Source organism: Thamnophis elegans, chromosome 4 (assembly GCF_009769535.1).
Source record: "Thamnophis elegans isolate rThaEle1 chromosome 4, rThaEle1.pri, whole genome shotgun sequence".
In the NCBI taxonomy this organism is placed as follows: domain Eukaryota; kingdom Metazoa; phylum Chordata; class Lepidosauria; order Squamata; family Colubridae; genus Thamnophis; species Thamnophis elegans.
In genome coordinates, this window is record NC_045544.1 from 31457606 (window position 1) to 31476985 (window position 19380).

Sequence of the window (19380 nt, forward strand, 5' to 3'; positions counted from 1 at the left end):
GCTTTACAGTCCCTTCTTCAAAATTTCCTTTATTCCGGGCAAGAATCGGTATCATTCCCAAACCAAAAATGGCGCCGGCAAATTCAATCACGTGATTTTGCGCTTCCCTTAGCTGTCACTCTCTCGCGACCTTGCTCGGTGTTGACGGAACAGCCGCCTACTCTCGATGGGGAGACGGGGTTGCGTGTCTCCCCTGTTTCTTCGGCTCCCGATCGACCCTTCCTCATAGGGTCCCCCGACGATCGAATAAAAGGGAGAAGAAAATGGGTTCATGCGGCCCGCATTTCTCGCGAGCCATAGCTTAGCCAAGGCCAAGCCTATCCTTCAAAAAGGTGGAAGGGGCGGGTGGGAGCTTTCGCAGGTACCTTGAGTGTAATCCCCTCCGCTGTGTCACTATGCCTGCGGCGGCTCCGATCATCAGCTCTGTGCAAAAACTGGTGCTGTACGAAACTAGAGCTGTAAGTAACCCCCACAACGCCTGCTGCTTCCCTACTATTTTTACCATTGATCGGGGTCCTATAGGTTTTGGACTGAGGAGAGTGGAAGGATCCTAGTTATTCCCATTGAAAAGAGGAAGTCCCCTAGGTGCAGATTTTAGTCTGACTGGTGGATTTCTACACTGGCCAGGGTAGAAATTTTGTTTTCTGCCTTGCAAGGAGTGCAGCCCATGGCTGGAGTAATAGGAGCAGTTATGTTCTAATCTCTCATTTTCCAATGAACACCTATTATATTTTCTTTATTATGAGAGGCTAACTTGGAACCACTTTTGGAACTATAGAAGAGCAAACAAGAAAGAATACTGGGATGAGTTGCATTGACTTGAAGTTGTATTGGACTTCAAGGCCTAGTAAAGTGATCTGGTAGCTAACTGGAATCTATACATTCAGAGCTAGTAGATATGTCAATACTAGTGGTAGGATCTTGGCTGTTGTCATACCTAGGTGCAGCTTTCTTAGAAACATAACTCTTTGCAATGTGTTTTGATGTGTTAAGCCAACATACTTGGTTAATGAGCACAAGAGAGCTAGCAGCTTCTCTCTTTTTAGAACTTGTTTACTATATTTTTAACCAAGGTAAATCTATCATCACAAAATTGGAGCCAATTCAAATTTAGACAATATACTAAGTCTTAATTTTTTATTGAAATGCAATCTCAGTGAAGGCAGGGAATAAGATGCCGATGCATTCCATTCACTGAACATTTTTTAGTGAGTCATGCACAGAAAGCCCCCAAAATATGTTTCCTGACTAAATTAAATCCTTGGATCTGAAGTAGACAAACTTTTCTTTAAATCTATTTTCCCCCTCAGTGTAGAAAAATGATGGAAGTCTGCACCACAGCTGTTTTTATCCAGAACAGCTGGCCAGAATGCAACACATTCCAGGTGGAGATACTGATCAGTACTATACTTTGAAACTTATGTTGTAAGAAAAGTGAACTCTAGAGTGAATGTTTCGGTATCCATTGAGAACATATCTGCAGACTGTGAAGTCTATCTATTTCATCCTCCTAGGGAGCATTTTTCTTGAATGCAGAATAGTTCTGGTATCTGAATGCCCAGTATTGGCTGTGTTATTGTTACCTAGGAAAAAGTGTGATGTTGAATTAACTTGAGTAAGATGTCTATCCTATGCAGTACTTTGAATAATGGAAGTGTGCAGTTCCTGAAACCTGCTTGGAAGTTTTTTTGAATAATGGTTGATGTAATGGATACATTAATCCCCCTTTTCAATATCAGGAAGTTATTTATATGTGTTGAAGTCTGACAGCAGATTATATGTTGGATACTAGCTGAGTAATATCTAAAAACACTAATTCCATTATTTAGCAAAGTTAATCTATGGTTGTTAAAATGTTTGTAGTATTTATACTGAATATCTGAAATCTGATTTGCCCTCTGAAACAACATCCCCCTAGATTTTGCAAGAGTCTAACCCAGCAAGGATTGTGCAAGTCTTTAAAATATAGCTGTACTTTTCATGTGATTTTTGTAATCAGAATGTTGCCTATGGTTTGCAATAGATAATGGTAATTCTGTAACCAATACATTTGAAGAAAATACGGCAGAAATAAGCATCTGTATACATTTTTATAATTTGTTGACTTTTCCTATATTTTTTAAAGTTCCCTTTTGCTTACCCTGATAATATTGAAACCCACTTTAAAATGTTTTTCTGTTATCCTTTTTAAAAAAGGTTAAGGTGATCTTGGGTCATACATCTGTTCAATTAGTACTGTGCAAAAAGCTTTCAGGAACAAATTAATATAAGCAATGGTCGGTTGTTTGGCTTTGGCTTTATTTTATAAATTATTGCTAAATTAGTGCAGATTGAAGGATGTAATAAATATATTTGGAAATGGACCATATTGGAAACAGTGAGAAAAGGGATTGTTGCATCATCTGTTTATTTCATACAGATGATCATATTGTTAAAGTTAAAAATTATACTTTGCCCAAGGATTCTCAAACTGTTGGTCATGACTGCAATAAGCATTACAAAATGTGTGTGTGTGTGTGGAGGTGGGGAGGACTAGGCAAAATTTGATACTGTCAAAACTCATTTGTGGTTTGCCTGGAGAAGGGTTCTGCACAATAAATGGGGATTAAAGACCAAAATGAGCTTTGGGAGATGACTGTTAACACATTGCTAATGTGCACTTTCCCTGAAGAGAGTCAAACAATTGTTTATTCTAGGAATGGCAATATTGCAATGTTGATAACCTCTGGTTTAAACTATGAAGATTTGTCCCAAAGGTGCTTTTTCAAAAGGCAGGTGGACTTTCTTTGTTTTTTCTTGAAGATAGTTTGTTTCTCATCCAAGTTCTGACTGAATGATGGAAACTGGTTTATATTCCTTGCAAAAAAAGCACCTTTGGAACAATCATGACTTGGAATACTGAGAATCTCCATAGACGCTATGAGGATTCTGTTAGCCTTTCAGTGGCTTTCAGAGTTTATCTCTGGCAGTGTTATTCAGTGTGGTTTATGGCTTAGTCTAAACCTTGAAATAGTTTTCATATCACAGGATACCCCTGCATAAAAATTATATATATGGCTTATGATGTGTTGTATGGTCAGTAAGTTGTAGATATAATAAAATAACTCAATGCTGAGAAATAATTCCCTGAGAAAATTGCAAAAAAAAAAAAAAGTATGAAAACTTCAGTTCACTTATAATGCACACAATCCATGCTTTATAACAGCAAAATGGCACGCCAACTGCTATCATGGCACATTAAATAAAATCCAGCAGCTAGTAGCACTAATATAGTGTAACAATAAATTAACGGAAATGCTGTATTTCAAAAAGTAAAATAGGGCCAAAGGCAAAGAAACAGAAGATTTTGCTTTTAAATTTGGGGAGGGTGGTTTGTAAGAATAATGTAATGTAATTACTACAGTTAACCATTGCATTACATATAGTCCTTGACTTACAACCATTAGTTTAGTAGCCATTTGAAGTTACAACAGCCCTGAACAGTGATTTATGACAGGCTTTCACACTTACAATTGTTGTAGTATCTCCATAGACACAGGATCAAAATTCAGGAGCTTGGCAACTGGCATGTACTTATGACAGTTGCACTGTCCTGGGGTCATGTGATCATCATTTGTAATCTTCCCAGCTAGTTTCCAATAAGTAGAGTCAATGGACCAAGCCAGATTCGTTTAACGATTCAATGATTTACTTAACTGCAATGATTCACTTAACAACTGAGCCCAAAAGATCATAAAACAGAGCACAATTCACTTAACTCCTGACTCTAGTGCTCTTTGTATAAACACAATTTACTTTCTCCCAATATTCTTGTCAAATTGTACATCTAGTACAATTGATAGGATGTCATCTTTTACCTCAAAAATTTTAGAAGTATTAGAAAGCATCGCAAATGGTATTAACTGATTGTTCAGTGGGTCAAAATAAGGAAATAATGCTATTAATGTAACAAGGTTGAAGTCAGAAATTAAAATAGAATGAGGGTGTCAGGACAGTTTTTAAAAAAAATGTAAAATGTATATTTCAAAAATATCAGGATGATAAATTATATTTGAAGAGTATTGTTAATAGACGAACTGATTGAATTACTGTAAATTGGATGAACTTCATTCTTGCAAATGAAAGCTCATGTCAATATAATTGCACGACTTGCAGTAAGTATAAAACGTCCATAACTATTGCTTTAATATTTTATTTGCACTTTTTTTTACATCCCCAGCGATATTTTCTTGTTGGAAGTAACCAGGCAGAAACCAAATATCGTGTTTTGAAAATCGATCGCACAGAACCTAAGGATTTAGTTGTTATTGATGACAGAGTGAGTACTTCAGCATTTGAGATGTTGCTATTCAAAAGAAAATATAAGAATCCAATATAACACTATATTGGATTTAAGCTACATTTAAATTCTCAGTATTTTCTTTCTTTTTATTATTTATTTTCATAACACTGTTTTGTTTTACATAGTTTCCTAATAAATGGGTTAAGCAACAGTAAATAAATTGCTTGGAGAGAAGGCTTGGTTCTAAGGAAGAACAATTTCTGAATAAAAAGAATTATGACATTAACTTCCCTGACAGGGTTTATTGAAAGAGCTGCTTCAGGTGAAGGAAGGACATCTTTGGATAAAGCTCAATTAGAAACCATGTCTTAGATTTATTTTTTGACTCTAAAAGGAAAATTGGAACTTCTGAGGTTTATTCTGGGAAATTCATGAATTTCATATTTTATGTAATAATAACAAACCAGTATTTATGGTGGAAGGGATTCTTATTTTTCTTAGATTTTGGGTGTAAGAACCTTGATTTTGAGTTAATTTTACCTGAGTTGTATTATTCACAATAAACTCCCAGTTGTTCTTAATAATTTACTCCCCCAAAGAATATGACAACGGTGTTTGTGGGGGCATTTGGAACTTTGGGAGGAAATATAACACATTTTGAATTTTAGGCAGCATTTTTCTTTACTTTACTCTAAAGATAAAATTCTAGATTTCCTCTCCAAAGATATATGCTAAAAAGGAATGCTTCTTCCTTTTGTTAATTTTTCTCCCCCTCCCCCACCCCCAATATTCCATGTATTTGTGCTTGGGACTAAATATATATGTGGTGAACATTATAAGATAAAGGAGCAAAATAGAAACGGGAGAAAGTAGTAATAAGATTCAAATAAAATAATCCTTAAACTGTTAATGGTAATTAAACATGCATATATTTTTGTATGTATTTGAAATTTTGAGAGTCATAGATATTCTCAGAAAATGTCTGACGTGATGAAATACTTTGCTCATTCATAAAGTAGTCACTACGGGCAAAATAATTAACCATAGAGTATTGGTTTTTCCAAATCCCCATCACTTGCACTAGCCTACTTCTCAGGATGTTGTCTGACATCCCTGCATCCCTTTATCTCTTTTCTGTCAAATCAGTGTTTCAGATAAATCACCTAGTATTGGCCCTTCCATTTTACTTTTTTTACCAATACTTATCAATCCCACTTGGGGTCAGAGAGATTCTTTGAAAAAAAGATAATGATATAAACTGGTACTTTTGATTTTAAGTATAGGAACATCCCATTAAAATATTACTTAAAAAAATAAAATGTATAAAAATGCTATGAGACAAGAATTGTTGGGTATCTACAAACATGATGGAAAACTGGCTCAAGGTTAGCCTTCCATCCTTCCGAGGTCGGTAAAATGAGGAGCCAGATTGTTGGAGGCAATAAGCTGACTCTGTAAACTGCTCAGAGAGGGCTGTAAAGCACTGTGAAGTGATATATAAGTCTAAGTGCTATTGCGATTATAACCTGTCTACATATAATACAGGTAGTACTCCATTTATGACCACAGTTGAACCCAAAATTTCTGTTAAGTGAGAGATTTGTTAAATGAGTTTTGCCCCATTTTATGACCTTAATTGAATCTGGCTTTCTTACCGACTTTGCTTGTCAGAAGGTCACAAATGGTGATCACATGACCTTGGGACACAGCAATGGTCATAAACATGAACCAGTTCCAAAGCATATGAATTTTGATCACATGTTCACATAGGGATCCTGCAAAAGACGCACCTGTGAAAAATGGTCATGTCACATTTTTCAGTGTCATTGTAACTTTGAAGTTGTAATTCGAAGACTACCTGTACTAGAAAGATTCTCAGTATTGTTATGCCTTCATTAGCGAATCATATCAAACAAAGTTTATGCTGTCCTTGAGCTCATGCAAAATAGGTACTTCTGACCTAGGAAGGTGACTGAAACTGTTTTGTAGACGTTATAATTGAAGTTTTTTAATACAGTCAGAAATACTTAAATGACTACATTTTCATTTTCAAGCATATATATACCCAGCAAGAAGTGAGAGAGCTACTAGGCCGTTTAGATCTGGGCAATAGGACAAAAATTGGACAAAAGGGCTCATCTGGATTATTACGTGCTGTCTCTGCTTTTGGGATAGTAGGTAAGTTGTTTTATTTTTATTAGTTTGTTTTGATAACGGCCAAGCCACTGCAATTATTATTTTGGACATAAGCACAAAACACACATATGAAGCAAAATTCAAACAAGAACTCTGGAAATAAAGATATAGTAATAATTTGGATAATAATTGTGTTCGTGTGTTTGTTTAAATAAATACATAAATACATTTTTAGTTTGCTTTTCAGCCTAAAAATATATGATATCTATATCAATGGTAGAAAACATGTAGATTTTTTTTTTTTAAGTTTATAGACAGAATACCATCTAAGCCAGTGGTTCTCAACCTTCCCAATGCCGTGACCCTTTAATACAGTTCCTCATATTGTGTTTGATGTTTATTCAATTTGTATGCCGCCCTATTCCCGAGAGACTCGGAGCGGCTAACTCCCAACCATAAAATTGGTGTCTCAGTTCCTAAGACCATCAAAAATATGTGTTTTCCGATGGTCTTAGGCGACTCCTGTGAAAGGTTCGTTCAACCCCCAAAGGGGTCCCGACCCACAGGTTGAGAACCACTGATCTAAGCAGATGCAAAATATTTATATTCTCAGTAAACTAGAGCAGACTTTATTGTACCTAAAGGTTACTAGTGATACTCAGCAGTGTGTGATCAAAAAGCAAATATACACAGCAGACTTTTATTTTTCTTCTTGGACCCTGCTGAATCCATTAAGTGATAATGAATTATCACTTAATACATCTATAACACAAAAATATATTTCCACTTTAATAAAAATACTTCTAATATCCATATCATTTATGAAGAAAACATAATGCTAAATATAAACCTTCATTTATAATGGAAACAAAAGCTACAACTTTGATTAGAGAGTTTAGGCTGTGTATTGTTGAGAAACAGTGAAAAAAAGATAACATTTATAGTTATTTTTTAAAAAAAACAACAGAAGGATTCTTTTTATTTTATTTTTTAAATCCTATGCTCAACTCTTCAGAATTAAAAGTCTTAAATCTAAAAAAAAGATGCAAACAATGTTCAAGAAAATATTTTCCCCAAAGACAAGAATTAAGATGATAAGCTCAGAATCAGTATGGATACTAACATTTGAAATGTGAACCACAGTAGTTGATTTCAACTCATTGCCTCTTTTCAGAATACACATGCTCTTATGAAAGAATTTATTGCTCAGTCCAATACTGTTTTTCAGAAGTTGGATGGTGAAAAATGTTACATACATACGCTTATACAATGACTAATTTCTTGGGACTGATGCATGATATATTTGTTTTTGATAAAATTAACAGTCTTACTTTCTTCTAGAACTACAAAGTAGCACTAATTGTCAAGAACACCTAAAAACATCTTTTCCATATGTTCATGTCAATTTATATCCTCCTTCACTGTCAGGAGTAGAGGTCTGAAAATACAGTGCATTCAGAAAGTATTCAGACCGCCTTCACTTTTCTCAATTTTATGCTGCAGCCTGATTCTACAGTTGTTGAACTGTAAGAGAGGTGACCAAGAACCCCATGGTCACTCTGACTGAGCTCCAGGTATCCTGTGTAGACATGGGATGGCTAAACCATCACTGCAGACCTCCACCGATCTGGACTTTATGAAAGCCTCTCCTCAGTGCAAAACACATGAAAGCCCGCTTAGCATTTGTTTCTCACTATCTGACTGTCCTTCAGGTACTTTTTTGCAAAAACAAGTGTGTTTTCATGTGTTATGCACTGAAGAGAGGCTTCTATCTGGTCACTGTCTTAAAGCCCAGATTGTCGAGGGCTGTAGTGATGGTTGTCCTTCTGGAATTCTGTCCCATCTCCACACAGGATCTCTGAAGCTCAGTCAGAGTGACCATTGGGTTCTTAGTCATGTCTTTTTCTAAGACCCTTCTCCCCTGATTGCTCAGTTTGACTGGACAACCAGCTCTTGGAAGAATCCTGATTGCGCCAAATGTCTTTCATTTGAGAATTATGGAGGCCACTGTGCTCTTAGGAACCTGAAGCGCAGCAGAAATTTTATTATAGTTTTCTCCAGATCTGTGCTTTGCAGTAATCCTGTCTCTGAACTCTACAGGCAGTTTTTTTAACCTCATGCCTTTTGCTTTGCTACAGCTGTGACGCCTTCTATAGAGAGGTGCATGCCTTTCCAAATCATGTCCAATCAATTTTATTTACCACAGGTTGATTCCATTCAAGTTGTAGATAGAAACATGTCAGCAACGATCAAGAGAAATGGGTGGCACCAGAGCTGAATTTCACATGTTGTTGGAAAGGATCTGAATCCTTATGCCTATGAGATGTTTTAGTTTTTTCTTTTTAATAAATTTATAGACAATTCTGTTTTCACTTTGTCATTATGGGATAATGAATGTAGATTAATGAGAAAACCCCCCAAATATTAACAACTGTAGAATCAGGCTGCAGTATAACAAAATTGACAAAAGTGAAGGGGGTCTGAATACTCTCTGAGTGCACAGTAACTGCTATTATAAATTAATGGCACCTTCTTCTATAGTCTGGAATGGAGGGCTAAAAGCCATGAGTATCACTTGCTTATTACTGAACTACTGATTTGTGAATTCTCACAAGAACTGCTGTCAACAAGAGTGCAAATTTACTATTAAAATTTTAGTGGCAACTGGAAAAGTAGCTGTTATGCAATTACATATTGTTGCTTAAGAATCCCATCAGATACTCAATGAAATGTTTATTGTTCAACTGGGACTGTGAAACAAAGAAATAATTGTGCATTTGACAGACCGTAATAGATGACCAGTAAACTACTCTGCTTGATGCATCATTATATAGGCAGGGATAATATGTATTGAAAGATCAATCTGTACCCAATTTCGCTTGTACTGTATATTTTGTTTTTTTGTGTGCAATTTACGTGACTTAGAGTGGGAATAGGTACAATGCTGAACCCCTAATGTCTATCATAACTGAAAGAAGCTGTGCTTGACACAGTAGCATGAAGAATTTACCTATAAAGTCACTCAGAGTCGAACATGACTGAATGGTTAAGACAACAATATTTGTCAGCTTTAATGTGAGCAAAGATGGGAGTTATCCAATACATGTACAGTTTTAGACTGCTTATTTTTGATCTAAAGTCTCCAATGTCTCCTCATTTTTACAAACTATTACTTTTGCATTATTTCCATGGCTTTGCAGAAACACTTAAGAAATATGACTCAAAATAATAGCTGTGGCTTCTAAAAATAAGTTGGCTTACCTGAACTGTCTTCTCTGTTTGCTGCGGGAGAGTCCAAGCATAGGTTAAATTCTGCCTAAGTGCCCAGGACTGAATTGGAAATCTGTAGCCATGCCTCTGGTTCTGTACTAAAGTCAGTTTTTCAATAAAGGCGTGGACCTGTCAAATGTTCGGTAGTGATTTCCTCTGATATCTTCAAAAATTGAGTCCACAAATAAGATGTTGTCAGCTGAAAGAGACCCTGGGGGCGGGTTTGGACTTTCCCGCAGTGCACAGGAAAGACAGTTCCGGTAAGCCAATGCTCCTTCTCCTGTGCGCTGCTTGGATAGTCGAAGCATGAGACATACCCAAGCTAAATGTCACTAGGGTGGGGAGTAGTAGAGTCATGGGTCTCTGCGCTGGAGTGAATACCCTGAAGAACTCTTCTCCAAAATGCTGCCTCAGCTGATGGAAACTTGTCCATCTTATAATTTTGAACAAATGGAGATGGTGATGCCCAGGTCGCCACCTTGCAGATCTGTTCAATGGGCTCTTGGGTCATCCAAGCTGCGATGGTTGCGGCGCTCCTTGTGGAGTGGGCAGTGATAAGTCGTGGAACTGTCTTGCCCTGAAGTTCATTGGTGAGGGCTGTACAAGCACGTAACCAGCATCCAATGGTCGATGAGGTGACTTTATGGCCCATATATGCCAGCTGGAATGATATAAAGAGAGATTCAGTGCGTCCAAAAGAAGCAGTGCGCTTGACATACCTTCTCAAGGCCCTGCAGATATCAAGCATGTGCCAGCGTTTCTCTCTTGGGTGTTGAGGGTGCAGACAAAAGTCCGGGAGGATGACCTCCTGGGCCCTGTGGAACTAGGAGTTGACTTTTGGCAAAAAGGAAGGGTCCATGCGGAGTACAACCTGGTCAGAGTGAATGATACATAAGTCCTCCCTGACTGATGATGAGAAAAGCTGTTTTGAGTGCCAAATGTCTGATGCTGATGTCTCTTGAGGGTTCAAAGGGAGGACCGGTAAAGACCCTCAGAACTATCTCCAACTTCCAGGTCGGGTAGCGACGGAAAACCTTGGGGGTCGAAGATTTGAAGCTCCCTTGAGGAAGCTGCAGATCCTGGAGTAGCGCCCAAGTGATAGATGCTTGTTGGGAGCTAAAATCGTAGATAATGCCACCACCTGGCGCCTCAGCGTGTTGGGGTCCAACCCCTGTTCCAGTCCTTCCTGCAAGAATTCTAAGATCTGCGGAATGGAAGCAAACGGTATCTGGTTCTTTGCACACCACCTAGAGGAAGCAGCCCAGGTGGCATCGTAGATCCTGGCTGAAGAAGGTTGTCTGGCAGTTTGTATAGTTTAGATGACTTTGTTGGAGAGCCTGTCCCTCTTCAGGAGATCCCTCTCAAGTGCCAGGCGGCCAACTGGAGCCAGTGGGGCTCTGGCTGGTGGAAGGACCCCTGGCTGAGAGAGACCTCACTCTGAGGAATGTGCCAGACAGGCTGACGAGATCGGCAAACCAGGTTCATCTCGGCCAGAAGGGTGCACTAGGAGAACTTCTGTGCCTTCTGTCAGAATCTTTCAGATCACTCTGGGGATGAGAGGGAGTGGCAGGAAGGTGTAGAGGAGACCGGGAGGCCACAACAATGAAGAACATTGACCTCTTCTGCCTGCGGTGAGTGGAATGTGAATAAAAACCTGGGATGGTGCGTGTTCTCCGGGGTGGTGAATAGATCTACTACTGGGGTCCCGAACCTATCAGAGATTTGGAAGAAGAGGTCTGGGTGTAGTTGCCATTCTGACTGATCAGTGGTTTCCCTACTCAACCAGTCTGCTCGTGTGTTATCTACCCCGGAGATGTGCTCTGCTGGAAGGGAGCAGAGATGCTTCTCCTGTGCACTGCGGGAGAGTCCAAGCATGGGTTAAATTCAGTCTATTTGCCCAAGGACTGAGTTAATTTTCTTAGCCACGCCTCCCCTCCTCATTGAGGGCCAGTTTAAAAACTCAGTCCAGCCAAGTTCGGACACATGTTTGGGGAGCTTCTCAGTGCTTGTGTGAATAGACTGGGACTCTCCCTCAGTTGGCATAAGGATTTTTTTTATTTTTGTCTTAGCTGTTAGCTGAATTTCTTTTACCTTCTTTGCTTTAAAATCGCTGGTGAGGACTTTCGGGGCTTTCTGGCTCCACGTCGTTGATGGAGCTTGTGACTGAGGGGTGCTTGTCCAGCGGTTGCTGATGGGCACGGGGGAGGTAGCAGGCTTCCTTTTCCTCCCAGCTGCCTGGAGTCCTCGTCGGAGGCTCCAGTTTGCACCTGATAGCTCCCTCATCTTCCAAAAAGCGCCATTTTGGAAGACGTTTCACGCGCTTTTCTTCACTGGCTGTTTTCTGCTTGCCATGCTTTCCTCCCAGCCAGCAAATCACCGTGAGGGAATGTTGGCTTTCAGGGCCAGGGCCTCTGCCATCAGAGATCTGGAGCGGGTGCCCCCCTGACCGTTTATATATGCCTTCGTTGCCACATTGTTGGTGAGAATCCTGACGCGGTGACTTCAAATGTTCTGACTGAAGTGTAGAAGGGCGAGACATGCTACCTTCAGCTTTAGCCAGTTGATACTATGTATCAAGTCCTCCAGGAACCACCTGTCCTGTGCTACCTTGTTGTGCAGGTGAGCTCACCAACAGAACAGTGAGTGAGTGGAACCTGAATAAAAACCTGGCGTCGGTCGTGATGATGAGGTGATCTGGTTCTTTGAAGAAGCTGCCCTTTGACATGGCTGGTGACTGCCACAATCAAAGATAGTTCTGAACCCTTTGAGGCACTGGTATCCGGGACAACGAGTTGCTGGCTTTGGCCCTCTGATGAGGTAGGAGGAGCCATTGCAGTTGTCGAGAGTGGAGTCTCACCCAAAGCACTATGGAGAGGCATGAAATCATTTTGCCGAGAATTTGAGACAGGAGCACTACTGAGGTTTGGCGTGATGTTCGAACCTGGTGCACTAGTTCCCTGATGCTGGCAAGACAGTCTGGCGACAGGAGCACTTGACAGCTCATGGTGTCGATCATGGCTCCGAGATGCAGTAGCCTTGTCGTGAGAACAATATGGCTCTTCTCCAGATTGACGGAGAACCCTTGCTCTTGAAGGGTTCTCATTGTGATCTGGAGGTCTCGTGTCGCTTGTACATGGGAGGACGACTGTATGAGGATGTCATCCATGTAGCATTGGAGCCGCACTGGACGAGATCTGAAGGAGGCTGCTACCGCTGCCAACAGCTTTGTGAAGGTTTTTAGGGCCGATGATAGCCCGAATGGAAGGGCCCGAAATTTCCTTCTCCATGAGAGATGTTTTGACTGGGCAAGCGGGAGTGGGGCAATGAATGAAATGATATGGGTGGGGGGGGGGAATATGAATTCCAGAGTCAGACTTAGGCGTATTGTCTGTAATACCCATATGTCTGAGGTGGTTCGCTCCCATTGGGCCAGAAACAGCTGTAGCTGGTCGCCTATGGGAGCCGCCTGTTGGTGGTCACTTATAACAGCGGAAGTGCTTGGAGCCAGCTCCGCCGCAAAGGGACGCTTGGAGAAATATTGCTGCCTGCCCTTGTCCCAAAAGGACTGCCTGTCCTGGAACCGGTCTGCCCCTTGAGGATAGAGATGCTAAAAGGCAGGGGGCCTAACGGCAGCCTCAGGTACCTGAAAAGGCTGTCTCCAAAAGGAGGGGGGGCTGTGATCCGTTTTCCTAGGGACCGAAGGCAAGACCTTTTTCTTGTCCTTATTTTCGATAACGACTGGATCTAGGGCCTCCCCAAATAGTTTGCCTCCCTTGAAGGGAGCAGAGGCCAGCTTCCATTTGGAATGCATGTCTGCATTCCAATGTCGGAGCCACAGAAGGCGGTGAGAGGTGACATTGGATGCCAGGGCTCTGGATGCAAATTTTGTGGCGTTCAGGGTGGCATCAGCAGTGTATTCAACTGATGCAACAATTTTATTAATGTCCTTTCTCAATCTGGTATCCCCTGCAGGAAGCTTGGCCAAGAGCTGCCTGAGCCAGAACAGAAACACTCTAGAAAAGAAAAAGGCTGAGCTAGACGCCTAAATGTCCAGGCAGGCAGCTGGTGCATTTTATGACAAGCCTTTTCAGCCCTTTTGTCTTCTGACTTCCACCCCTCAAGAAGTTCGGGGGGAAGGACTGAGGAAGACGTAAAGGCCTGCACCGGGGCATCTACGGGAGGCAGCTTTAATAGATCCTCCAAGCTGGGCTCCAAGGTATACAACCTCTTGTCACTGCCACTAGGGGTGGGAAGAGTACCAATCTGGGTGGACGGTTGTCTTTTTGCTTCAGGCCCTCAGCAATGCCCTGAGAAATGGCCTTTGCAATTACTTCTTGCATTTTTGCAAAAAGGTTAGGGCCCCTATCCTCCGCTGGACGGGTCCCCGTCTCAGCAGGAGCACTGACCGGGTCTGGAGTCAGAGGCCTCTGTTGAATGGACTCAGCCTCCATGTCTGAAGGACAATCAAAGAGCCCTGCAGCCTCTGCTATGGATGGAGCTGGAGATCCCCCATTACCCAGAGTGATGTCAGAGGATAAATCATGTCCTTCTTCCTCACTTTCTGAAATGGGGTGGTTTACAGACCCCTGAGGTACTGAGGTAGAGCCAGCCCTATGCTGGGCCTTGGCAAACTAACTAGCACAGAATCAGAGGCATGGCTAAAGATTTCCAATACAGTCCTGCGCAATTAGGCAGAATTTAACCCATGCTTGGACTCTCCAAGCAGCACACAGGAGAACAGCGTCTTTATGTTTTCATTAGCAGAAAAGTATAACAACATTAATGCAATTTTCTAAAAGTAAATAATGATACTATGGCACCAATACTACAGGGTTATTTTCCTCTATAATTCTTATGAAAACATGCACTTTTAAAAAGCAGGCACAGTAACACAATATCAAAAATAATATCAAGAATGTAATGAACTGCATTTCTGCCTATATATAAAGCACATGATTAAAAATTGCATTTTTTCATAATCAAACGCTTGCAGTTACATAGTATTTTCTAAATATGAAACTAAAAATAATGATTATATATTTTAATATGTGGGTCAGGTTTTGTTTTTCCAGGTGGGTTTTTTCTGATCCTGCAGATATAATGGTGACAATTATTCAAACTATGTTGGCTACTAATTAACTACTTGGAGAAACATAGAAAATCTTTGCAATAGTTAGTATACCGCTGTGTGCTATAATTTTGGTTGTTCTTATTCATTGTGTGAATCACTTTTTATTTTTATTTTTGCTTTACATGCAACTAGTTGAGACAAATTAAGGAACTTCAAATATTAATATGTATTCTTCCCCTTAAACTGCTTTTATGTTTTTACTTTTTAATTGAAAGGCAAGATTTAAGAGCTGGTGACTGTGTGGTAAAGTACTTGTTGATTATAGATGTATTTTAAAAAAATCTCCCGGAACAAAATTGTCAGGTTATAAATAATATAAAAGTTTGCATACCCTGACGCACTGTGATAATTGACAGGTGGGCAATAGTAAGCACTTTCACCTTCTGGGAGAAAATGCCAATCTCCTCCCTGAGAAGTTTAGAAGAGTATGCTAATGTTGCAATGAAATCAGAACATGAATTTTCTATCAGACAAATCTCAGATTAATATTATATCAAATAACTGATTGTTGTATCATTATAGGAATTTATATTTTAAGACTTTTACTTTCTAAAAGCTAGTTTTCCTAGTCTGTTTTTTAAAGTATTTTACAATATTAAAGCTTACATATGATGATGAAATTGGACTGATATCCATCTTCTGATTAACATCTAACAATAAGCAAGTATTGCTTATTACTAGGAATGAGTATGCAATTTCAGTGAGGCCAGCATGAAGCTCAAAAACAGCTCTTCATAGAAACAACTTTACATGTGAATTACCCTAATCTCGTGATTAGGATAATTTAGTGCACTCTCTGAGGGCACGTGAGCCGACGCCCCAGTTCAGTTCCACCACGTATGCACATGCACCTCCTGCCAGCCAGCTGGTTTTGGGGTTTCTGTTGTGCATGCGCAGGGGGCAGAGTGTATGTGTGTGTATGTGGGCTTTGCCCATGCATGTGCAGGGGCAGGAGGGCAGATCACACATACATGCGTGGGGCGGGCGGGCATACGCATTCCATTTTGGGGGTGTTTTGGGCACTTGGTCCAGAAACGGTTAGCCATCACTGTCCTAATCCAATATAGATTTATTCTTTTAAAGTATTAATTATTTTACAAGCTCACTTTCATAGGAGAAAAATTGCACATTCAAAACCAGAACCTCCTTCTTGAGTATAATGCAGTGTTGTGCAAATGGAAATATCAGCTTCAAAGTGACTTATGCGATTCCACATGCAGCTCAAAAGGCTGCATCCAAAATTATTCAGTTCTTTATCTGTTCAAACAATAAGGCTTTACCTTCACTCTGACCTCCATTGCTTTATACTCATTCCCAAATCTCTAAAGTAACTTTAGAGGGTACACTGTGAAATGGAGGAGAAAAAAATATCACTCCACTAGAAAAATGATGTTGGATGCTTCCCAAGGTGATTACATTTTTTATGGCAAATGCTGTCATCTTCACATAAAAGACCATAGACAATTTTCACAGCGCTCCATTTGTTAGCAGAAATGCCAGTACACAGCTGGAATGCATAGCTATTAAAAATATTGTACTATACAAGTATGTTCAACTTATTTCACATTGTAAATAATTTCTACTTTACACAAAGCCCAGTAATATTTACCTTTGAGTTTGATGTCAGATTCTCCCAAGTAGAACTGCTCAATTTTGGACAATCACATTTGCCACAGCCAATCATTCCTCCATAAAAACACTTGGCAGAACAAGTATTTTGTGGAATTCTTGGGATGTACAGGCATGGTCAAGACTCAAGACATTGGAAGAATGAACTGATAGGGTAATATCAACTGGTCACATCTTTGTTTATTGCAACATCTTCCTCAGATGATCTCTGGTCTCAACCATGGGCTTGACCCAGGTAATTCGGGGCCCAACCCATTCAGCGGGTCACATGCTCGACCTCGTATTTCTCTCGGAGCAGTGGACTTGTGATCTTGGTCTGAGGGGTAATGAGATCATACCCCTGTCATGGTCAGACCACTGCCTACTGAGGCTCGACTTCCGGAGACCAAATCCCCACTGTAGGGAGGAGGAACCGACCAGGTGGTTCCGCCCCAGGCGACTTATGGAGCCTCTGAGGTTCCAGACGGAGCTTGGGGTTATTCCTGATACTCTCGCCCACAGTCCGGTGGAGACTCTGGTTGCTGCCTGGCACTCGGCAGCATCGGAGACCCTCGACCAGATTGCGCCACTACGGCCCCTCCGAGGCGGCGGATCCCGGAGGCCTCCTTGGTTCACCGAGGAGCTCCGGGAGATGAAGCGCCAGAGGAGACGCCTAGAGCACCTATGGAGGTCCGATAAATCCGAGTCGAACCGAGCAATCCTAACAACTAGCACCAAGGAGTACATCAGGGCACTTAGGGCAGCAAAAAGATCTCACATTGCCACCTTGGTTGCGTCCGCTGAGTCCCGCCCAGCCGCCCTGTTTAGGATAACCCGTTCCCTCCTAAATAGGAGGGATACGGGGGAACCCTTGCAGGGTAGAGCTGAGGATTATGCCCAATTCTTAGCGGACAAAATTGCTCGGTTTCGGTCAGATTTGGACTCCATCCCTGCAGTTCCAGCCGAGGCACAAGAGGATGAATTGGTAGACCACCTCTGGGTTGAGTTTCAGGATGTTGCCCCTGGGGATGTGGACAAGGCCATGAGAGCTGTGAGTGCCTCCACCTGTGTACTGGACCCGTGTCCCTCATGGCTGGTTGCTAACAGCAGTGAGGTGACACGAGGCTGGATCCAGGTGGTTGTTACCGCCTCTCTTCGGGAGGGGCACTTCCCCGCCGCACTTAAAGCGGCGGTGGTGAGACCCCTCCTGAAGAAGCCATCTTTGGATCCAGCTGTCCTTAACAACTACCGTCCAGTCTCCAACCTCCCATTTGTTGGGAAGGTTGTTGAGAAGGTGGTGGCCTTCCAGCTCCAGCGGTCCTTGGAGGAAGCAAGCTATCTCGACCCCTTCCAGTCAGGCTTCAGACCTGGTTACAGCACAGAAACCGCTTTGGTCGCATTGACCGATGATCTGTGGAGAGCCAGAGATGGAGGCCATGCCTCCATCCTGGTTCTCCTTGACCTCTCGGCGGCTTTCGATACCATCGATCATGGTATCCTTCTGCGACGACTGCGGGAGGTGGGGGTGGGAGGCACTGTGTTACGGTGGTTCTCCTCCTACCTCTCGGACAGGTCGCAGTCGGTGTTAGTGGGGGGGCAGAGATCGACCCCTAGGCCCCTAACATATGGGGTGCCGCAGGGTTCGGTCTTATCCCCCCTACTATTCAACATCTACATGAAACCGCTGGGTGAGATCATTCGGAGGCACGGGATAAGATACCATCAATATGCGGACGATACTCAATTGTATCTGTCCGCCCCGTGCCAACTCAATGAAGCGGTGGACGTGATGAACCGGGGTCTTGAGGCCGTTATGGACTGGATGAGGGCTAACAAGCTTGTACTCAACCCGGAGAAGACCGAGTGGCTGTTGTGCTTTCCTCCCAATAATTCGATCAGTGTTCCATCGCTCAGGCTGGGGGGTCAAACTTTATACCCCTCAGAGAGGGTTCGCAACTTGGGAGTCCTCCTGGACCCACAGCTGACTTTTGACCACCATTTGACGGCTGTGACCAGGGGGGCATTTGCCCAGGTTCGCCTGGTGCGCCAGTTGCGACCCTACCTGAACCGGGAGGCCCTCACAACAGTCACTCGGGCCCTTGTGACCTCTAGGCTGGAATACTGCAACGTGCTCTACATGGGGCTGCCCTTGAAGAGCATCCGGCGACTTCAGCTAGTCCAGAACGCAGCCGCGCGAGTGATTGTGGGTGCACCTCGGTTCACCCACATAACACCTATCCTCCGCGAGCTGCGCTGGCTACCTGTTGATCTCTGGGTGCGCTTCAAGGTGCTATTTATCACTCATAAAGCCCTCCATGGTAGTGGGTCTGCGTACTTGAGAGACCGCCTCCTGCCAATTACCTCCCTGCGACCAATAAGATCACATAGATTAGGCCTCCTCCGAGTTCCATCTGCCAGTCAGTGCCGACTGGCAACTACACGGAGGAGAGCCTTTTCAGTAGTAGCTCCGACCCTTTGGAACGATCTCCCCGTGGAGATTCGTACCCTCACCACCATCCAGACCTTCCGCACAGCCCTTAAGACCTGGCTAGCCCGTCAGGCCTGGGGACAAAGATAACTGTCCCCACCTGAATGATGAATGAATGTTGCTTACTATTTTACTTCTATGTATTGTTGTGTCTATTGTCTGTATACCCCCCCCCCTTTATTTTATGTAAGCCGCCCTGAGTCCCCTCAGGGAAAAGGGCGGCCTATAAGTATTAATAAATACCAAATAAATACCAAATACCTTGAGTGTTTTTCTTATCCTTTGAAATTCTTCCCTTTTTCAATTTTTTTTTAAAAAAAACAGAACTTTCAAAGTCTCTGTCTTTCAAATTATTCTTTATATCAGGGGTGTCAAACTCAAGGCTTAGATCTGGTCTGCGGAGCCACTCTGGAAATAGCAAAGATCCAGCCTGTAGTGTCTCTGTCAGTGAAAGCGGAGCTCAGT

General features: G+C 42.1%; 1 protein-coding gene across 1 annotated transcript in view; it reads left to right on the forward strand.

The window, feature by feature from the left end:
- The first annotated feature begins 132 nt into the window (after positions 1–132).
- Positions 133–19380, forward strand: part of FIG4 (FIG4 phosphoinositide 5-phosphatase) — a 90014-nt gene continuing 70766 nt past the window's right edge. Inside the window, exons 1-3 of the mRNA XM_032215332.1 lie at positions 133–458; positions 4220–4318; positions 6337–6460. Coding sequence (XP_032071223.1) covers positions 396–458; positions 4220–4318; positions 6337–6460 — 286 coding nt within the window. The 5' untranslated portion in view covers positions 133–395. The remainder of the gene's footprint in view (positions 459–4219; positions 4319–6336; positions 6461–19380) is intronic.